Source organism: Sminthopsis crassicaudata, chromosome 6 (assembly GCF_048593235.1).
Source record: "Sminthopsis crassicaudata isolate SCR6 chromosome 6, ASM4859323v1, whole genome shotgun sequence".
Taxonomy (NCBI): Eukaryota; Metazoa; Chordata; class Mammalia; order Dasyuromorphia; family Dasyuridae; genus Sminthopsis; species Sminthopsis crassicaudata.
This window is the reverse complement of record NC_133622.1, coordinates 250,059,859-250,082,295: the sequence shown is the minus strand read 5'-3', so window position 1 is coordinate 250,082,295 and position 22,437 is coordinate 250,059,859. Positions and strand designations below refer to the sequence as shown.

General features: G+C 51.6%; 1 protein-coding gene across 4 annotated transcripts in view; it reads left to right on the top strand.

The window, feature by feature from the left end:
- NRXN2 (neurexin 2) overlaps window positions 1-22,437 on the top strand; it is a 135,397-nt gene that overhangs the window by 23,073 nt on the left and 89,887 nt on the right. For all 4 annotated transcript variants that reach the window (XM_074276205.1, XM_074276203.1, XM_074276204.1 and 1 more), the window contains 4 exons: window positions 5,403-5,564; window positions 6,620-7,055; window positions 19,989-20,375; window positions 21,235-21,438. In XM_074276205.1, the coding sequence (XP_074132306.1) occupies window positions 5,403-5,564; window positions 6,620-7,055; window positions 19,989-20,375; window positions 21,235-21,438 (1,189 nt within the window). The remainder of the gene's footprint in view (window positions 1-5,402; window positions 5,565-6,619; window positions 7,056-19,988; window positions 20,376-21,234; window positions 21,439-22,437) is intronic.

Below are 22,437 nucleotides of genomic sequence, written 5' to 3'. Positions count from 1 at the left end.
CTTCCCCTCTTTTGATTCTACATCAAATATTCTCTGATCATGGGGCTGGGTCCTGAGTCCTGGACACTCATGCTAATGACTGACCTGAATTTGCTGCTATATACGTGTTGTCTCATTTGAGTTCCACAAGAATTCTTTAGCCACGTGCCCTAGTTGTTTTGATGGGGAAACTGAGGCTCAGAGAGGTGGTACCCATGTGAGGCTGCATTTAAACCGAAGTCTTCCTGAGCCCAAGTCCAATGCTCCATCCACAAGGCTACACTGCCTCTCTGACCCAGCACAGACAGAAAATCATAAGCCCGAGAGCTGGGAGACATATTCGATTTCATGGAATCCAGCACCCCCATTTTGCAGTTGAGGTGGTTGAGGTTCAGAGAGGAAAGAAAGGCAAGTTTATCTAGCTGGCAATTAAGAGTTGGAATTTGACCTCTATGCTCAAATTCCCTTTTCCCCTGATGTCTTTGGAGGAGGAAGTAGAGCTCAAGGCAGATGGGTGGGCAGGGAAGCCCCAAGAAAGTAGAGAAGCCACCCCCTTTATCCTACCCCTAGAAGGGCTAGGGTTGCAGGGGGGATCAGAGTCTGAGAACAGGAAGTGAAGGGATACCTAGAAAAGAGTCCTAGACTTAAGTTAGGGGACCTTCATTCCAAGCCGGGCTCTGTCGCCAAGGAAGGTCACAACCTCTGGACTTGGGTCCTTGTCAGAAAAATAAAAGAGGTTGGGTCAGGTGGACTCTGGGGGCCCCTCAACCCAAATCCCCTCCTCCAAAGCGCAGGGGAAACATCTGGCTGCAGCCGGTTAATTGTTTGTTGGGAAGAACCGGAGGAAGGAGTTTTCTATAAGCTGGGCGCTGTCCATGGTGCTGCGGGCTCCTGCCGTGTGTGTGTGTGTGTGTGTGTGTGTGTGTGTGTGTGTGTGTGTGTGTGTGTGTGTATGTGAGTGTGTGTGTATGTGTGTATGTATTTGTGTGAGTGTGTGTGTATGTATGTGAGTGTGTGTGTATGTGTGTGTATGTATGTGAGTGTGTGTGTATGTGTGTGTATGTATTTGTGTGTGTGTATGTGTGTGTGTATTTGTGTGTGTGTGTATGTATTTGTGTGAGTGTGTGTGTATGTATGTGAGTGTGTGTATGTGTGTATGTGTGTATGTATTTGTGTGAGTGTGTGTGTATGTATTTGTGTGTGTGTATGTGTGTGTATGTATTTGTGTGAGTGTGTGAGTATGTATGTGAGTGTGAGTGTGTGTGTATGTGAGTGTGTGTGTATGTGAGTGTGTGTGTGTGTGAGTGTGTGTATTTGTGTGTGTGTATTTGTGTGTGTGTGTATGTATTTGTGTGAGTGTGTGTGTATGTATGTGAGTGTGTGTGTATGTGTGTGTGTATGTATTTGTGTGTGTGTGTATGTGTGTGTATGTATTTGTGTGAGTGTGTGTGTATGTGAGTGTGTGTGAGTGTGTATGTGAGTGTGTGTGTGTGTGTGTGTGTGTGTGAGTCAGAGAGAGAGAGGAGGGAGGAGGGAGGAAAGGAGAGACAGCGAAACAGAGACGGATGCAGGGACTGACAGAGACAGAGACAGACATGCACATAGATGCACACAGTGAGAGACAGATACAGAGAGACCGTGAGAGACAGAGACAAAAAGACAGATGGAGATAGAAACAGAGAGAGGAGAGAGACAGACGCATGCAGAGGAAGAGAAAGATGCAGAGACAGAGAAACAGTGACAGAGACACGGACATAGTGTGAGAGACAGTGACAGAGACACGGACATAGTGTGAGAGACAGTGACAGAGAAGCACAGAGACAGACACAAGGATGGAGACGGACGGAGAGGGAGGGAGAGAGCGAGAGGAGAGTGAGGGGCCGGCTGTGCTGGGGTTTCTGAGTGGCGCGTGCAGCGCATCGAGGAGGGTCCCCGGGGAGAATGGCCTTCTCGCCTCGGTTTCTCGTCTGCCCCCTCTCCGCCTCCCTCTTTGGAAGGAACCCTCCCCTCCCCCGGCTCCATTTCTCGGCTCTCCTGGCCCCCGCTGCATGCCCTGGGTCCTTGGCCGCGAGCCCCCCGCTCTCCTGGCTTGGCCTGGCTCCTCCGGCCCAGCCCCCTAACCCGCATGTGTGGCCCGGCTCTGGCTGCTGCTGCGGCACGCCGCCCCGCCCGCCCTCCCTCTTTCCTCCCCCAGCCGGCCCCTGCCCCTTCGGTAGCCGGGCGGGGGGGTGAGGGGAGCTGGGTCATGGCCCGGGGGTGGGGGATGAGGGGTTTGCACTCCCGTTTTCCTGCTTCTACTAACGAGCCGCCATTTTTGTGTCTGGACTTTGATTTTGTCTGAGGGAACAGTAGGGTTTACTAATCCAATTCATCTCCCCCCTCCCCAAGACCTGTTCCCGACTCCCCCCCCCCCCCCCCCCCGTCTCCACCGCCCCCCAGCCCGTCCCCCTCTGTCTCCCCTTCTCTGAGCCCCACACTCTGTTCTCTTCCCTCCATTCCTCTGCTTTGTCATCAGGGATCATGGGAGCCCCGCAAGGTCACGGCGAGGGTGAGAGGGGGCTGGAGGGAACAACTTGCCTCCTTCCCCGGGAGCTCAGGTCTGGGGGGAGCGGGGGGCAGAGAGGGAGAGGATCAGAGCGGGGGTGGCCCCCCGAGAGGAGAAGGAAAGTTCTGGGGGGATCCCAGAGGGAAAGGGGAGGGCAGGGCAGCGGAGAAGAGAGGAGGTCCCTGCAGCCCAACACTCAGACAGGAAGGTTGAGGCACCAGCAGACAAGGGGAGGCTGGGATTTCCGGGAGGTTTGTGAGAGTGGGAGGGAGTCTCCTCGCCTCCTCCGGCACCTCTCCGGGGGGCGCTTCGGAGCCATCTTACCCAGAAGCAGGCTGAGGGACAAGGGGGCTTCTGGGGGGCCCCTGGGCCTTGTGGAGAGATGGAGGAGGGGCAGCCGTGGGTCTCTGGGCCCTCCATGGGCTCCTGCCTGCCTGGGAGCAGGGACACTAGGCAGAAAAGCATCATGGGCTAGATTGGCCGGGGTGGGGAGCGGGGGCAGACCGTCTGTCAGTCAGTGAGACCGTCTGTCAGTGACGTCCTGGAGGGAGACGGGGAGGGTGGGGAGCACAGGAAGGAGCGCAGGCCTGGGTCAGTGACAGGAGAGGCCGGCTCGGCCTCCATTGGGGCTCCTTCTCCACCTCATCCCTTTAGCCCAGCTCCAACATTCTCAAAAACTCCTCAGCCTCCACCTCCGGCCTCCACCCCTCCTCCCACCTCGCACTCTGCCCCCTCCCCGTTCTTCCTCATTTCTGCCCCCACCGACTCTCACTCTCGTTCTTACCTCAGCCTCTGCCCGGACCCCCCCAACCTCCATGAGCCTCTCCCGCCCCAGCCCCTTCCTTGCCCGCTCTAACCTCATCTGCATGTGTTCGTTACTCACACTAACGAGCCCTTTCCTCCCCTTCCCCAGTGCCCCCCCCAAGCCACCCGGGGAAGAGGAAATAAACTCTCCAACGCGACCTCCTCCCCATTAAAAAATAAAACAAGAGACAAACAGAAACAACAGCAATACAGAGCCCAAGACCCCGAGCAGCCCCTTCAGACCATCAGCTCAGCCTCCCCCCCCCCCCCGAATCCAGGCAGCCTCCCTCCAGCACAAGGTTTGATGGTTCCCAGGGCGGCCCCTCTCCATGCCTCCCGGCCCCGGCCCCCCGCTCACGGGGCGTGCTCTGGTGGCGCCCGGAGAGCATCTGAGAAAAGGCTCCTTTCTCCCCTTTGCTTCAATGCCCTGCCCTGAACCCCCCGACCTCCGTGGAAAGGGGGCCCCAAGGCCAGGAGGATGAAGATGGCCGGCGGCATGTGCGTATGGGCTGGGGGGGGGTCTCGCAGGAATGCCTCTTCTCTCCCCCCACTCTGCCTCCCCCACGGGCCCTTTCAGAGAGGGGAAACTGAGGCAGGGGCTGTGGGCGCATCTATGGGGGGCGATGAGTGGGCAAGAAGGGGTGGGGGTCCAAACAGAGGCAGGACAGACGATGGAGCCCGGGGACCCCGTGCCCCCGCCCCACATTCTCTGGCCCTTTGACCTCCTTGTGTCCGTTATGCCATAAGCATCTTCCTTAAAAGTTCTCTTTCTCTGGGTCCGGGCCCCCTTTCCCCCGCTCTCTCCCCATGAGGCCCCCGCCCGCCCAGCCCGGTGCAGCAAGCCTGGGCGGCCTCAGGGTTGGGAGCCCCTCGGTCCGGCTAGCAAGACTGCCTGGTGGGAGGAGGAGCGGCCGGGCTCGGGCCTCGGTCTCTGAGGTGCTTCTGGATCCCCAACTAGCCCAGCCCTGTCCGAGCCTGCAGCTGGAGGGGCAGCGGGGAGGGACCTTGAGACCAGTCACCCACCCCCATTTTACAGACTGGCCCATCGAGGCCCAGAGAGGGGAGGGGACTAGCTTGGCAGGTAGAGCCCCAGGTCCCGGCCTCCTGTTCCGGCTGGAGTGTCACTTGGGATCAGGGCCTTCCCTGGGGTCAGGAGCCATGGGGGATCATAGAATCTGAAGCTGAACCCCAGAGCATGACTCCCCCATTTTAGAGGGGGGGTTCTGAGCCAGAAGGGACTTGCCTCTGATTCCAGAGCCAGCCTTTCCGCTCTGCCCTTCAAGGGGCCACCAGGAAGCCTCTTGTGGGGGGCTGGCTCCAGGAAGTCAGTCAGGGAGGGAAAGGGGGAGCAGTGGGCGCTGCAGGGAGCCACAGGAAGGGATCCTCAGCCTGGGCGGGCTCCATTGAATCTGGAGACCTCTGACCTGAACCCAGGCTCTGGCGAGTTCTGTGCCCCTCCCCTGCCTCAGTTTCTCTGCTTGCCCCTGAGGAGGGGGCTCCGGGCCGCCTCTTGCCCTCAGCTCTGGGAGTCCGAGGGCGCCCCGTTCATTTCTCGTCCCCTTTCCCCCTGACTCCCTCTCCAAGGCCGGGCGAGGGTCCTTTAGGGGGCCCGAGGTTGGAATAAGGGGTAACGGCCAGCCCGCCCCCGCTGCCTCTGAGAAAAGCCGAAGATGCCCGCCCTTGGGCAAGGCCTGTAGGTGGTTCAGTCTCCGGAGCTGCTTGAAGGTTGTGTTCTCCCCAGGATTCCCTGCCCCCCCTGAATCAGGGGGGCCTTAAGGTGCCCCAATCAGCCTTCTTGGAGAGCTGTGTGCTTTTCTGGTCCTCCCCCCCCAGGATGACCAAGCCCAACTGAAACCATCAAATCTTGTGCTCCTCCCCACCCCGCCCCTCCCTCCTCCTTCCCTGCCCCTCCCCACTGTTCCCCCTCTGAGACAAGCAGACATAAAAATGGGGCCCCTCCCCCAGCACCCCCCCCGGCCCCGCTCCCCGGCCAGCCCCGGCTCCCCCCCAGGAGGTTGATGCCTTGTTGTCTCCTTGTCTCTCCCCTTCCTCCATCCCGTCCCGGGCTGGACAGGTGACCATCTCAGTGGACGGCATCCTGACCACCACAGGCTACACCCAGGAGGATTACACCATGTTGGGCTCGGATGACTTCTTCTACATCGGGGGCAGCCCCAATACGGCAGACTTGCCGGGTTCCCCGGTCAGCAACAACTTTATGGGATGTCTGAAGGATGTGAGTGGGCCAGAGGGCCAGAATCTCCCGCGGCCCATCGTTGGGGGGCCGGTGTCGCCCCCGCCCTGCCCCCCTCAGCACCCCGTGCCTTCGCCGTCCCGAGCACAGATAGGACAGTAGCTCACCTCAGCCCCGGGGGCAGCTGGGACAGGTTGGGGGCAGCTGGGACAGGCCAGGGGCTCCTGGTCCTGGGGGGGAGAGAGCCGGGCTCTCTGCAGATCCAGGCTCAGAGCCCCCCAAACCCCGGCCCTGGGGGGGTTGCTCCAGAATTTAGCTCTCACTGGAAGGGCCTCAGAGCTCTTTTCTGTGTCTCCCCTGGCCCCGGCCTGGTAAAGAGCCCTTCTCAGAACAACGTTTTAAATACAGAAAGCAAAACGTGGAGGATTTCCGGGGAAACCAGCTCTTTGAGGAGCAGTTACTGTAATATCAAAAAGACAATTTCGTGGCCTCCGAGTTAAAAATACCTGAATTCACTGAGCTTTAAGGTTCCCTCCTGCTCTAAAGCTTCCAACCTCATCTAATCCTTATTATTCATATGACAGAGGGGGAAACTGAGGCCCAGAGAAGCGATTATCCACCAGCGTTGGTTGATGGGTTTTTAGGCTCAGAGCTAGAAGAAACCTCAGAGACCCTCTATTCTCTCCCCTCCCATTTTACACATGAGTAAACCGAGGCCTGGAGAGTGACTTGCTCAGACAGGAGCAGAGGGTTTTTAACTCTAGATCTCAAGTCCTCCCTGTGACCCCACCCTGTCACCCCTCCAGCAGATGGGGCAGGGACGGGGATGGCAGCTCACTGGGCCGCCTCCTGGGAAGGGAAGCAAGGGGAAGGGGAGTGGAGTCTGGGTCCAGGGCCCTGGGTTCAAATCCTGACTCTGCTTCTTAAGCTGAATGACCAAGAAAAGTCGCTTCCTCTTCTGGCGAGTGGGGGGGTGACCTTGACAGTCTCCCAAGGCCCATGAGAGCGGGAGCAGCTGCCGAATGACCCTGTTGGGGAAGGGGCGGAGGGCTGGGGAAGGGCGGCCCCTCGCCCCTGACTCCCCCTGTCCCCTGCAGGTGGTCTATAAGAACAACGACTTTAAGCTGGAGCTGTCCAGGCTGGCCCGGGAAGGGGACCCCAAGATGAAGCTCCAGGGCGATCTGTCTTTCCGCTGTGAGGATGTGGCCGCCCTGGACCCCGTGACCTTCGAGAGCCCCGAGGCCTTTGTGGCCCTGCCCCGCTGGAGCGCCAAGCGCACGGGCTCGGTGAGCCTGGACTTCCGCACCACGGAGCCCAACGGGCTGCTCCTCTTCAGCCAGGGCCGGCGGGCGGGAGGCGGGCAAGGGGGCCACGGTGCTGCCCGGGCCGACTACTTTGCCATGGAGCTGTTGGACGGATACCTCTACCTGCTCCTGGACATGGGCTCCGGGGGCATCAAGCTTCGGGCGTCCAACCGGAAGGTCAACGACGGGGAATGGTGCCATGTGGACTTCCAGAGGGACGGGCGCAAAGGTCAGGAGGGGGAACCCTGCCTCCATCTTCCCTTCCCACCCTCCCTCATTTCTTCCCATTCATTTATAGCCTTGTTCCTCCTTTTGAAAACATCAAGCCCTCTTCCCTGACTTCTTCCCCATTGCTTGATTCCAATCCAACCAATGAAACGAGCATTTATTAAGCGCCTGCTGTATACAGAGGACTGTGTCAAATGGAGAGGATCATGGGACCATAGACTTAGATCTAAAAAGAACCTTGGAGGTCTCCTGGTGAAATCCCTTCATTTTACAGATGAGGAAACTATGGCTGAGGGATGTAAGTCATCCCCCAAAAATGCCAAAGATGAAATTCAGAGCCAGGCCCTCTGACTCGCGACCTGCACTTTTCCTGAAATGTTCAGAGACATCCCTCCCTCCTGGGACCTGATAGGAGCACGTCCTGGGCCCCCCGGCCTGCAGACGCCAAACAACGTCAGGATTGATGAGGGGGGAGGGCTATGTCCTGAGCCTCTGGGCCCGAGAGAGAGTCTAAACAGGAGAGCAAAAGGGCACAGGCTGGAGGTGAACAAGTGAGACCGTCTGAAAAGAGGGGAGTCGACTTGGGGAGCCTTCCCTCACCCCGCCATTCCACTGCCTCCTTCCCTCTAACCAGGGAGGCTATATTCTGGAATGGAAAGATTCCTATATATGCAATAGGAGGAATGATTGCAAGCTTTGATATTTACATAATCAGGCCAGCACTTATTAAGCACCTACTATGTTCCAGGAACTGGGGATGCTGAGAAAGGTAAAAGACAGCCCCTCCTTTTTTTTTTTTGCTGAGGCAATTGGGTTAGTGACTTGCCCAGGGTCACCCAGCCATGAAGTGTTAAGTGTCTGAGGCCAGATTTGAACTCAGGTCCTCCTGACTTCAGGGCTTAGCCCCTGCTCTTAAGGAACTTATGTAGTACATCGATATGTAAAAACCTTGTAAACCATCTCTCACCTGGGAGGTTGGTACCCCAAGGCTCATTAGCTCCATTATACAGATCAGGAAACCGAGGCAGGATCTCACAGTTATCTGAGGTGAGGTGTTCATCACTCTTGCCACTATTCGGTGTCGGGCTCTGTGCCTGTGGGGAAATCCCTTTCTGAGCTTCAGTTCCTAACCTAGCAAATGGAGGGGAGGGATGATGTTATGTGCATCGCATACTTTAGTGCCAGGAGGTTGTAAATCTAGGGCTGGAAGGAGCCCCAGAGGCTCCCGTGACAGAGGAGGAAACCGAGTCCCAGAATAATGCCGTGATTTCAGCATCACACAGCAGTAGGTGAAAGATCAGGATTTGAGTTCAGGCCCTCCGTGCTCTTTGCACTGGCCACACTCTTTCTCGTAGGATTCCACAAACCTTAACAGCTCTGGGAGCTTGGGGGCAGCTAAGGGTCCCAGGAGATGGAGCACGGGAGCCGTCTGGAAGAGCCGACTTCCAAACCAGCTCGCAAGCTCTGCTAGCTTAAGTGACCCTTCCTGTATGCGTCTCCTGCTCCCGGGGCTGCTGGGAAGATCAGCACTTTGCCGCCTGCTGCCATCCATAACTTACCAGTCGCCTCTCCCTTTTCTTCCTCCCCGCTCTGCTGCGAGCTTCTTCCACGACTCTGGCCGAGATCTTGGGGCTTTTGCCTCAACCAGAGATCGCTCTCTTTTGTTCTCTGACCCTTCATAAGGACGATCGCCTCTGGTGCTAGAGCCTGAGAAGGTTCACCAAGTGCCTCTTGCCCAGCAGGCAAAGCCATGTGTTTGTGACGTGCTTATGCCCAATTTAGAGATGAGAAAACGGAGGCTTAGGGAAGTTAATGTGTCATCCAGGGTCCTAGATCCGGGTCTCTTACCACCTTCTCCATAGAAACCTCTTGTGCTCCCCTGGCTACTAGTGCCCTCTCAGGCATTCACTTTGCTTGAGCATTTTGGGGGTGAAGTGGATAGAGTGCTGGGTCTCAAGCATTTTCCTGAGTTACAATCCAGCCTCAAATACTTCCTGGCTCAATACAAAGTCCCTTTACCCTGTTTGCCTCAGTTTCCTCATCTGTCAAATGAGCTGGAGAAGAAAATGGCAAACTCCTCCAGTATCTTGTCAAGAAAACCCCAGACGAGAAACAGAGTCAGACAGAACTGGAATAACTGGACAACGACAAATTCACTTTGTTTATAAGCCGTGTACGCTCAGGTAATACCCGATCCGGAGCGACTTCCCAATCCCCGCCAATGCTGGTAGTGTTGGGTCCCTAAAAGATGATTGGGACTTCTTCTGACCTTGGGGTGCTAGGGGTAACCCTGAGGGGTGGAGGATTTCTTCAGTCATGTTGCTTAAGAACACCCACTGATACGGTCCCCATTGATTATCAATCTGCCGGCCAGAGATTTATTAATTTCATATAATTATAACATGTAAATTATATAATAAGCACTAATTTGCCAGTCTTGAGACATATGGGTATTGACTCGGGTAAGAATAATAATAAAAATCAGGCCCCCAATCAGGGGCACATTCTCCCACGAGTCCATCCAATGTGCTCAAGCTTAGCGATCCCGCAGTTCAAAGAGTCATCTGCTTCTTTATTGGAACTCCTTCTCTCCGCTTGGGATGCTTGTCCAACAGCCTTCAGATGAGTGTTGGGCTATGAGCCTTGGGCCCTTGGAGTGTCCTGAAGCTGCAGTTCTCGGCATCGAGAAGAGAGCCTTCCCACCGAGCTCTCGCTGTCCCTCTGGATTCTTTGACGATGATTTCTTTGGTTTCTTCAATGACACGGCCAGTGGAAAGGGGAAGAGAGGGAGAAGCAGCTGCAAGCATCTAAATGCCCAAGCAGTCGCCGGGACGTCCCCATGGGGGCTGCCCTGTCGCCGGGACGTCCCTGTGGGAATCGCCTTCTTGGGTATTCCGAAACAGAGATCCTGATCGGCCCCTGAACGTCCCATCATTTGATGCTTTCCGAGCTAGGACTTCCCTCTTCCCCGCCATAATTAGCTAACCTGTTTGCATCCAGTTTGCACCTTTAGTTGTTTCACAGACTCTCACACCTAATTACCACCTTGGATTCATTCTCTGGCTCAGCCAAGGAAGCCTCCTCCTCTACTCCAGGAATGAAAACCTAGAACGTGTCACTAGTCTCCCTAACTGCAGATGGGGGAATGGGAAACACCCTTCTGACTCTTGTGCATGTACGTGTGGCCTCCCCTGGCAGAAGGAAAGCCCCCCGGAGGCAGGGAGTCTTTCACTTTTGCCTTCGTATCCCCAGAACACACTGTTGGTGTAAATAATTGATTGGTTTTCATAAAGATCACCCAGAGTTCTCCTCCCTCCCATTGGAGACCTAGAGTCCTTCCCAAAGGGCCGTAGCTCCTGACCCTTGGGGCAGACAAAGGAGAGCCCTAGGAGCGCTGGAGGAGAGAGAGAGAATATTCGGGTATGGTGACGAAGGAAGTCTTCCTGAGGGAGGGGTTTGTACCTGAGCTGTGCTTTGAAGGAAGAGAAGGAAACTTAAAGGCAAAGATCAATCAGTAGATAATTACTCAGCCCTTGCATTTTGTGGGCACTTTGCTAGGGCGGTTGTCCTCAGTGCTGGAAGAGGACCAGAATGACATCATCATGTTGGGGTCAAGGGGCAGGATGTCCGACTGGAGCTGATCAGACCAATTCTAGCCCGGAAGGCTCCGGGGAGACAAAGACGAAACGATTCGTGCTCTGAAGAAAGCAGCTTTCATTCTGTCCGAGGGGATGTTGGGCATAAAAGAACGCGCACACGAGATCTGAGGCGAACACAAAGTCGTTGGGAGGCAGGAACAACAGGGAAGGGATCTCCGAAGGAGGAGATGGCCCCTGGGCTGGACTTTGAAGTGAAGAGAGAGAAGGGAGAGGGATGGCTTCCAGGCTGGGGCCTGGCCCAGCCCCAACAAGGAGGCCGGAGAAGGGCCTTCCCGTACCAGGAACGAAATTAGGCAGCCAGAAGGGAGAACAAGAGGGAGCAACTCGGCCTGGAAGGATGGGCTTGAAGGAAGCATTTCCAATGCTGAACAAAGGAGTTTTCACTTGATTTTGGAGGAAGGGGATGGATTTTCTTGAGCAGGGGAATGTCACAGTCGGACAGTCGAGGAGCATCACCTTGCATGGAGAGATGGGGAAAAGGGAAGACAAGACAGAGGGAAAACGATTAAGAGGCGATCGAGCGGTCCAGGAGAAAGAAGGAGAAAGGAGAGAGCCTGAAGTGGAATAGGGAGTATTGTGGGAGCGGAGAGAAAGAGAACAGGTGGGAGGGGGCGCTGTGGAGGGGAAACTGCCAATACTTGGCAATAGATTGGATGCCGAGTTGGAGGCAGAGAGAGAGCCGGGAGGTGCCAGGCCTGGGCGATGCCCTAAAATGGTGTAAGAAAGAGCAGAGATAGAAGAAAGAGCCACCTGCTATTTATTATACTATATAATTATATTATATTATCTATATTATGGGAGAAGATGATGGCTTTGGCTGAGTCTGGGATGCTGGCAGCTGGGCTAGATGGGAGCTATCGAGGAGAGATGGAGTTAAGGATGGACAGAGAGATTAGGAAGGCATCTCTGGGATAACTGCCTGCATGGAGTGGGTGAACGTTGAGAGACAAGGGAGAGGAGAGGGAGAAGGAGCCCAGGGTGCAGCTAAGGAGCCTTTACTTAGGGGGAAGAAGGAAAACTGTGGTAAAGGAAAAAGGAGGGAGAAGTTCTTAGGTGGGGCCAAAAGAAGCCGGGCCACCTGGATGGAAAGAATTTATTAAGCATTTGTTTAACGGAGTGCTTGGTATGTAGGAATAGAGTTTGGGGCCGGACAGTTTCATATATTTAAGTGATGAAACTTCAGTTGACCAAGGGCAGCCCCTTCCTTTCATTTCATAACTTAAGAGAGTTGTCTTAAAGCTCCTAAAGTGAGGATTCTTAACATGGGGTTGGTGAATTTGTTTTTTAACAAATTCTTTTTATTTCAGTGTCATCGGTTTTCTTTGTGATGCTATGAAATGTGTATTGAAAAACGTGATCCTGAAAAGTGGTTAAAAGCTTAACCAGATTTCAAATAAGTTCCGTGACACAAAAAAGGTTAAGCAATTCTGACTTGGAAGTTAAATGGCTTGCCCAGGACCACATAGCCAGAATGTGTCTGAGTCAAGAATTGAACCCAGGTTTTCCTGGCTGAGCACACACTAAGTGCTCATCCATCCATGAAGCCATCCACCTACCCACCCATCCATCCTCCATGAAGCCATCCACTCATCCACCCACCCACCCACTCATCCACCCACCCATCCACTCATCCACCCACCCATCCACCCACCCATCCATCCACCCACCCACTCACCCATCTACCCATCCACTCATCCATCTACCCACCCACTCACTCATCCACCCATCCATCCACCCACCCACTCACTCATCCACCCACCCATCCACTCATCCACCCACCCATCCACTCATCCACCCACCCACCCATCCATCCTCCATGAAGCCATCCACTCATCCACCCACCCATCCACTCACCCATCCACTCATCCACCCATCCATCCACCCACCCACTCACTCATCCACCTACCCACCCACTCATCCACCCATCCATCCACCCACCCACCCACTCATCCACCCATCCATCCACCCACCCACTCACTCATCCACCCACCCATCCACTCACCCATCCATTCATTGAGAACAAATAAATAAAAAAGTGAGATAGTCCTAACCATCAAGACATTACAGACCAAGATAATACACACGGAAGTGGGAAGGGCGGTTAGACTTGACTTGAAGGTGACTGGGATGGTGAACGGTTCTCTAGGGAAGTTGTTTGGTGTGCCTTTCCCAGAAGCACTGGGAGGTATTTCTGGAAACAGTTGATTACTATTCCCAAGGAAAGATGTGGAAAGGGAGGTGGCGAAGCCTGCAGGGAGCAGGGGACAGCTAGGATGGAAGAGTGGTTGGGGCTAGAGCTGCTAGACAGCCCAGGCTCTCCCTGAGCAGAACAGCTCGGCCCTGGGGCTGGGGTTTCAAAGCCCAGGAACTTGACTTTCCCAGGCTAGTCTCTGGAGGGACAGATGGGAGGGGAGAGCAGGGTGAAGGGCATCTGACCAGACCAGGGTCATGGAGGGAGCTCACTTATGGAAGAGAATCCAGAATGCCCAATTGAGAGGGATCTAGAGGTAGCTGGAGACATGCTGGATCTTTCAAACAACGTCCCAGATAAGTGGCCATGGCTTTTGCTTGAAAGCCTCTACTGTGAGGGGATACCATCCAGACCTCCTCAAACAGCCCATTCCGCTGCTGGACAGCTCTCAATAAGAGAGCCAGATCTCTCCCAAAAGTGCTTTCTCTCATTGCCTTTGGGACCAAAGCAGTCGGCCCTTCAGGGATGGCCAGCTCTCTTCTTCAGGCTAAACATTCCCAGTTCCTTCCAAAGTCTTCACTGGATGTGATCTTCCCGCCTTTCTCCATCCAGCTTGTGTCCTCTGACTGCTCTTGGACTTGTCATTTTCTCTCCTAAAAGGGCTTCAGAGGGGATGTGACCAGAGCAGAGGAAAGTGGAATGGACCGCCCTGGTTCTGGACTCCATGCCCTTCATAACACAGTCTACCATCCCTTTGAGTATTTCAGCCTGAAATCCTCACCATCTTTTGTCACACTTCTCGACAAACTTTTGAGAAACTTCTTGTTGCTTCCCTCATCTTGAAGTGGGAGGGTTTTTTAAAAACTCAGATTAAGATTTTTCACCTTTTTTCTTACTTGCTTTCATTTGGTCAACTTCTACTCACATTCTCTTAGCTCCAGTCAGACTGTTCCCTGTACATCTACCACCACCGTGCCTTTGCCAAGGGCTATCTCCTGTGCCTGGAATGTTTTCTTTCCTTTACCATTCCTTTTTAGAAACCCTAGTTCCTTTCTGTGCTCTATCTAAGTGCCATCTCTTTGAAGAGACCTTTTTGGAGTCCGTTAGTTGTTAGGGTTCCCTCCATAACAGTGCTTTTTTTTTTTTTTTAACTTAACTGAAGAAAGAGATGTCTTAATTTGCATTTCTCTGATCACTAGTGATTTGGAGCACCTTTTCATGTGACTACAAATAGTTTAAATTTCTTCATCTGAGAATTGTCTGTTCATATCCTTTGACTATTTATCAAGTGAAGAATGGCTTGATTTCTTATAAATTAGAGTCAATTCTCTATTTTGGAAACGAGGCCTTTATCAGATTCTTTGGATATAAAAATATTTTCCCTGTATATTGCTTCCCTTCCAATCTTGTTTGCATTAGTTTTGTTTGTTAAAAAAAGTTTTAACTTAATATAATCAAAGTTATCTATTTTGTGATCATGATCTCTGGTTCTTCTGTGGTCACAAATTCCTTCCTCCTCCACAAATCTGAGAGGTAATTATCCTATGCTCTTCTAATGTCTGGATTTTGAACCCATTTTGACCAGATTTTGGTATACAATATTAGGTGTGGGTCTATGTCTACTTTCTTGCCATACTAATTTCCAATTTTTCTCAGCAGTTTTTGTCAAATAGTGAATTCTTATCCCAAAAGTTGGGATCTTTGGGTTCGTCGAATACTAGATTATAGTATATTCATTGACTACTTTGTTCTGTGAACCTAACCTATTCCACTGATCAACTGCTCTATTTCTTAGCCAGTACCAAATGGTTTTGATTACTGCTGCTTTATAATATAGTTTTTCTTTTTTTATTATAGCTTTTTATTTACCAGATATATGCATGGGTAATTTTTCAGCACTGACAATTGCAAAACCATTTGTCCAACTTTTCCCCTCCTTCCTCCTATCCTCTCTCCCAGATGGCAGGTTAACTAATACATGTTACATATATTAAAGTATAAGTTAAATACAATATATGTATACATGTCCAAACAGTTATTTTGCCTCACAAAAAGAATCGGACTTTGAAACAGTATACAATTAGTCTGTGAAGGAAATAAAAAATGCAAGTGGACAAAAATAGAGGGATTGGGAATTCTATGTAGTGGTTCCCACTCATTTCCCAGAGTTCTTTCGTTGGGTGTAGTTGGTTCAGTTTTTTACTGCTCTATTGGAACTGATTTGGTTCATCTCATTGTTGAAGAGGGCCACATCCATCAGAATTGATTGTCATATAGTATTGTTGTTGAAGTATACAACAATCTCCTGGTCCTACTTGTTTCACTCAGCATCAGTTCCTGTCAGTCTCTCCAGGCCTTTCTGAAATCATCCTCCTGGTCATTTTTTACAGAACAATAGTATTCCATAATATTCACATACCACAATTTCAGCCATTCTCCAATTGATGAGCATCCACTCAGTTTCCAGTTTCTGGCCACTACAAAGAGGGCTGCTACAAACACTCTTGCACATACAGGTCCCTTTCCCTTCTTTAAGATCTTTGGGATATAAGCCCAGGAGTAGCACTGCTGGATCAAAGGGTATGCACAGTTTGATAACTTTTTGGGCATAGTTCCAAATTGCTCTCCAGAATGGCTGGATTCTTTCTTTTTTTTTTTTTTAATTTTTTATTATATATATTTTTTATAATATTATCCCTTGTATTCATTTTTCCAAATCATCCCCCCCTCCCTCTATTCCCTCCCCCCGATGACAGGCAATCCCATACATTTTATATGTGTTACAATATAGTCTAGGTACAATACATGTGTGTGAATATCATTTTCTTGTTGCACAATAATCATTAGAATCCGAAGGTACATGCAACCTGGGCAGACAGATATTAGTGCTAACAATTTACATTCACTTCCCAGTGTTTCTTCTCTGGGTGTAGCTACCTCTGTCCATCATTGATCAACTGGAAGTGAGTTGGATCTTCTTTATGTTGAAGATTTCCACTTCCATCAGAATACATCCCCACACAGTATTGTTGTTGAAGTGTATAGTGATCTTCTGGTTCTGCTCATTTCACTCAGCATCAGTTGATTTAAGTCTCTCCAAGCCTCTCTGTATTCCACCTGCTGGTCATTTCTTACAGAGCAATAATAATCCATAACCTTCATATACCACAATTTACCCAACCATTCTCCAACTGATGGACATCCATTCATCTTCCAGTTTCTAGCTACAACAAAAAGAGCTGCCACAAACATTTTGGCACATATATGTCTCTTTCCGCTCTTTAGTATTTCTTTGGGATATAATCCCAGTAGTAGCGCTGTTGGGTCAAAGGGTATGCACAGTTTGATAACTTTTTGGGCATAATTCCAGATTGCTCTCCAGAATGGCTGGATTCTTTCACAACTCCACCAGCAATGTATTAGTGTCCCAGTTTCCCCACATCCCCTCCAACATTCATCATTATTTGTTCCTGTCATCTTAGCCAATCTGACAGGTGTGTAGTGGTATCTCAGAGTTGTCTTAATCTGCATTTCTCTGATCAGTAGTGATTTGGAACACTCTTTCATGTGAGTGGAAATAGTTTCAATTTCATCATCTGAGAATTGTCTGTTCATATCCTTTGACCATTTATCACTTGGAGAATGGTTTGATTTCTTATAAATTAGGATCAATTCTCTATATATTTTGGAAATGAGACCTTTATCAGAACATTTAACTTTAAAAATATTTTCCCAATTTGTTACTTCCCTTATAATCTTGTTTGCATTAGTATTGTTTGTACAGAAACTTTTTAGTTTGATGTAATCAAAATCTTCTATTTTGTGATCAATAATGATCTCTAGTTCTCCTCTGGTCATACATTCCTTCCTCCTCCACAGGTCTGAGAGGTAGACTATCCTCTGTTCCTCTAATCTATTTATTATCTCCCTCTTTACACCTAAATCATGGACCCATTTTGATCTTATCTTGGTATATGGTGTTAAGTGTGGATCCATATCTAATTTCTGCCATACTAATTTCCAGTTTTCCCAACAGTTTTTTCCAAATAATGAATTTTTATCCCTAATGTTGGTATCTTTGGGTTTGTCAAAGACTAGATTGTTATAGATGTACCCTTTTTTGTCCTTTGTATCTAATCTGTTCCACTGATCGACCGGTCTATTTCTTAGCCAATACCAAATGGTTTTGGTGACTGCTGCTATATAATATAGCTTTAGATCAGGTACCACCTTCCTCTGACTTTTTTTTTCATTAGTTCCCTTGCAATTCTCGACCTTTTATTCTTCCTTATGAATTTTGTTGTTATTTTTTCTAGGTCATTAAAATAGTTTCTTGGGAGTCTGGTATAGCACTAAATAAATTGATTAGTTTGGGGAGTATTGTCATCTTTATTATATTCGCTCAGCCTATCCAAGAGCACTGAATGTCTTTCCAATTATTTAAATCTGACTTTATTTTAGTGGCAAGTGTTTCGTAATCATATAATTCCTGACTATTCTTTGGTAGATGGATTCCCAAATACTTTATACTCTCAACATTTGTTTGGAATGGAATTTCTCTTTGTATGTCTTGCTGTTGCATTTCGTTGGTGGCATATAAAAATGCTGAGGATTTATGTGGATTTATTTTGTATCCTGCAACTTTGCTAAAATTCTGAATTATTTCTGATAGCTTTTTAGCAGAGTCTTTGGGGTTCTCTAAGTATACCATCATGTCATCTGCAAAGAGTGATAATTTGATTTCCTCATTTCCTACTCTAATTCCTTGAATCTTTTTCTCGGCTCTTATTGCCGAGGCTAGTGTTTCTAGTACTATATTGAATAGTAATGGTGATAGTGGGCAACCTTGTTTCACTCCTGATCTTACTGGGAAAGGCTGCAGTTTATTTCTATTGCATATTATGCTTACTGACGGTCGTAAATATATGCTCCTGATTATTCTAAGGAATAGTCCATTTATTCCTATACTCTCAAGTGTTTTTAGTAGGAATGGATGTGATCAGACTTAATTTGTGTAGAAGGTGTTTTGTAGTTTTGCTCATATAGTTTCTAATTTTCCCTTGGCAGATAGATTCCCAAATATTTTATACTATTGGTAGTTACTTTAAATGGAATTTCTCTTTGTAACTCTAACTCACAACAGTGCTTTTTAAAAAATATACATCCTGTAAAATTTTAGTTTATTTGTGAACATGTTGTCTTCTCCCACTAGAATGTAAGCTTCCTGAAGGCAAGAACTGTCTCATTTTCCCTTCTGTGTCCCCACTGCCCATCACATATTTAGCATATAGTAGGTCTTTGATAAATGCTTGTTGATTTATTCAAGCTTGCAAAGGGCTTTTTGGGCCCTGCTGTGTTATGTATGCGGTGTGTTGGCTACTCCTTCCAACTTTGTAATATCCGGATAATGAATAAAAATGTTTGAAGTCACAGGACTGAAGATAGATCTTGGAGGGACTCCACTAGAGACTTTTTCAAACTGACATTGATTCCCAAATGATGACTCTTTAATTCTGAATTTTCGCACTGTTCTAACTCCACTGATTCATATTATTTTCAGATTCTACCATGTCTTCATCCCATCCACAAGAATAACCTGAAAAGCTGCTGTGGTGAGCAGTATGAGGGCTGAGTAAAGGCCATCAGATTTAGCATTTTGGAGGTCATTAGTGACCTTTGAAAGAGCAGCTTCAGGGGCACAGAGGGGTCAGAGGTTAGACAACAAAGAGTTAAGGGAGAGGAGGTGGTACTGAAAAGGGGGAGGCGCTGATAAAAAAGGAGAGAGGAGAGAGACATAAAGAGAGACAAAAACAGACAGAAAGAGACAGAGATAGAGAGAGGGGGAAGGGAGAAAGAGAGGGAGAGGGACAAGGACAGATGGAGAGAGAGAAGAGAAAACAGAGAGGAGGGAGAGAGAGAAACAGTGAGAGGGAAGAAGAGAGAAAAAGAGAAGAGAGAGAAAGAGCAAGGGAAGGAGAAAGAGAGATAGAGGCAGAGAGACAGACAGATAGAGAGGGGGGGAAGGGAGAAAGAGAGAGAGGGACACATGGAGAGACAGAAAAAAAACAGGGAGAGGGAGGAAGAGAGAAAAGAGAAAAGGAGAGAGAAAGGGTCAGAGAGGGAAGGGGAGAAGAAGACAGAGAGAGAGCAAGAGAAGAGAGGAGAGGAGTAATCACAGGGTCTTAAAGGAGATGGGAAAGAATAAATGGCCAGATTAATCTGGACAACCAAAAGGGACCCCTCTCCTTGGTGCTGAAACGCAGAAAGCCAATGTAGGATGATTTAGAACGGCTTGGAGGCTATGAAGGGCACTTCAGATGAATTCAATTCAATTTGATTAGCAATTATTGAGCGCCTTTTACATGCCAGAACCCATCCGAGAGGCTGAGGATAAAAACAAAAGCAAGGGTCTGTCTCTGGAAGGGGAGCCCCACAATGCGGTGGAGGTTATTGGCTGAGAGAAGGGTCTGGGGCGGAACTGGGGGCTTGGGGGAGGGGAGGAAGGCTGGAGCAGCTGATGCTGTAAGTGTGACCAGAGGCAGCCAGGGAGCTCAGAAAGAGGGCAGGATGGAAGGCCTGATGGAGGTCTGAATGACTCTGTGGAGCGCTCACTTTCTTCAGCGACTTCCTCCAAGATATTGATGAGATGGTGGCCAAGGAGGGTCCGGGCTGTCTTCAGTCTGAAAAGTTGTCATTTAACTTGTTCAAAAGCTTGTTTTCTTATCTGTGAGACGGGTTTGGCGTCAGGACCCGAGTTCAAATCCAGACTCAGACATACTAGCTGCGTGATCGAAGGCAAATCCTGTAACCTTGTTGGTCAAATCCTGTGTTCCCAGGGGACGGGAGAGGACACGCTCCCTGTGCCTTTTCTCGCCTCCTTCCCCACCTGCTATTCTTTCCTTCCTTGTGCCTCGTCCGTCCCGTGGCTGCCCCGTCCTCCGTCCATCGTCCCCTGTGGCTCGCGTCCTCGGCCCTTTCTCAGCGTTTCTCCCGAGGAGAGTCTGCTGTCCTTCTGCTCCCCACTCCCTCGGCACCGCAAACCCCCCTGACGCCCTCCTTCCTTCCATCTCCCCTGGTCCTCCAGGTTCCATCTCAGTGAACAGCAGGAGCACCCCCTTTTTGGCCAGCGGGGAGAGTGAGATCCTGGACTTGGAGAGTGAGTTGTACTTGGGCGGGCTCCCCGAAGGGGGGCGGGCGGACCTGCCCCTGCCCCCCGAAGTCTGGACGGCGGCGCTCCGGGCAGGCTACGTGGGCTGCGTTCGGGACCTCTTCATCGACGGGCGCAGTCGCGACCTGCGCAGCTTGGCTGAAGCCCAAGGGGCCGTGGGGGTTGCCCCCTTCTGTTCCCGAGAAACGCTGAAGCAGTGTGGGACGGCCCCCTGCCGAAACGGGGGTGTCTGCCGAGAAGGCTGGAACCGATTTGTGTGTGACTGTGTGGGGACAGGCTTCCTGGGCCGGGTCTGTGAGAGAGGTGAGTCCTCGCCCTCCGCCCAACCCCTCAGTGCCCCCCCCCAGAACCCTCGGACCTCCCCCACTAGTTTCTAGTGCCTTACTAGGATTCCCCAGCCAGCTAGTCTCCCCGCCACCGGTCCCAACGAGACCCTTGCTCTCGCTCCCCTCAGGATCCCCAGCACCCCCTTCTCCCCATCAGCCCGCCCACCCTGTTCTGTCCCAGACAGATGCCCCCGTACCTCAGTGCAGCTTTCTGTCCTTCAGTGCCCCCCCCCCCAATCCGGTTCCGTTCTTTCTCCCTTCTCTGCATTCCCCTCCCCACACTTCATCCCCGTTCCCTCCCACCTTGGAGTCCCCACACCGCAGCGCCCTCCAAGCCTGGCCCTCCCTCCCTGCCCCGTCCCAGTCCCCGCTCCAGCCTCCTCCGCCCCCCCCCCAGCCCTCAGTAATCTCTCTTTCTCTCTTCCCCTTGTCTCTGTCTCTTTCTCCTTCCCTTCTCGCACCATCTCTGTCTCTGTCTCTCTCTGTCTCTCTCTGTCTCTCTCTGTCTCTCTCTGTCTCTCTCTCTCTGTCTCTCTGTCTCTCTCTCTCTCTCTGTCTCTATCTCTGTCTCTCTCTCTCTGTCTGTCTCTCCCTCTCTCTCTCTATCTCTCTCTCTCTCTGTCTCTCTCTGTCTGTCTCTCTCTCTCTCTCTCTCTCTCTCTGTCTCTCTCTCTCTCTGTCTCTCTCTGTCTCTGTCTCTCTCTGTCTCTGTCTCTCTCTCTCTGTCTCCTCTCTCTCTCTCTCTCTCTCTCTCTCTCTCTCTCCTCTCTCTCTCCTCTCTCTCTCTCTCTCTGTCTCTCTGTCTCTGTCTCTCCCCCCCTCCCCGCGTGCGGCAGAGGCCACGGTGCTGAGCTACGACGGCTCCATGTACATGAAGATCATGCTGCCCACGGCCATGCACACGGAGGCGGAGGACGTGTCCTTGCGCTTCATGTCCCAGCGCGCCTACGGCCTCATGATGGCCACCACCTCCAAGGAGTCCGCAGACACGCTGCGCCTCGAGCTGGATGGGGGGCAGATGAAGCTCACCGTCAACCTTGGTAACCCCCCTCCCGCTGCAGCCACGCTCCTGCCCTTGACCTTGACCCCATCCTACACCCCCTTCCTCTGGAGAAGCCGGGAGGGATGTGGGGGGGAGGGGCAGAGCCAGTGGGTCCCGGACCTCCCGGTGTGGACAAGGCCAGAGAGAGCGCAAGCCTGAGTGGGGCGCGGCCGGGGCGATCCTTCCGGTCATTACACCCCCACGGCCCGCCATGGCGCCATCTGCCCATGTGTGTCCCTGACCATCTGGGGGGCGGGATTCCAGAGCTGTCACTCAGGCCCGCGTGCCGGGGCTCACCGGGGCTCCTCTGGCAGCACCCAGAGCTGGGCACGGGGGGCGGGGCGGGGCCCTGTGGGCGGAGCCAGCCTGGCTTCCTGCGGGCCAGGTTGGCGCCCACTGTGTGTGTTGGGGGGGAGGGGCGCCATGCACTCCAGAGCCTCCCCCCCCCCCACCTATGCCACGGTGAAAAACAGTAGGAAACCCCGGGATTCCCGGGGAACAGCCCCTGGTGGGCAAGCACAGACATGTGACCCAGCCCCCCCAGCCCCTCTCCCCCCGGGGCCGCTGCACCCCCTGCTCTCAGGGGCCTCCAGGACAGGCAGCCAGACCCAGGTCTCTGAGACACGGCAGGAGTCCTGCGCCATTTTACAGATGGGGAAACTGCATCCCCCGTAAGTCTAGGGACTGGCCCTGGCTCAGAGGTGGGATTCAAGCTGGGGTCTTGGTGACTTCAAGTCCTTAGTGCGATTCTCCTGGACGTGGGGGCGGGGTAGAAAGAGATGAAGAGGATGACAATTAGTGTCGCAGAGGGGGGTCGGGAGTGATCCCGGCCCTGTCGGTCCTCCCCTCGCAGCGGCCCAGGCCGTGGTCCCGGAGGAGGGAGGAGGACTCATCGGAACTGCAGACGGAGGCTCCTTTGGGCTAATCGGGAGGTCAGCAAGCATTTATTAAACACCTACTGTGTGCCAAGCCCTGGAGATACAAGGCCCCGGCTCTG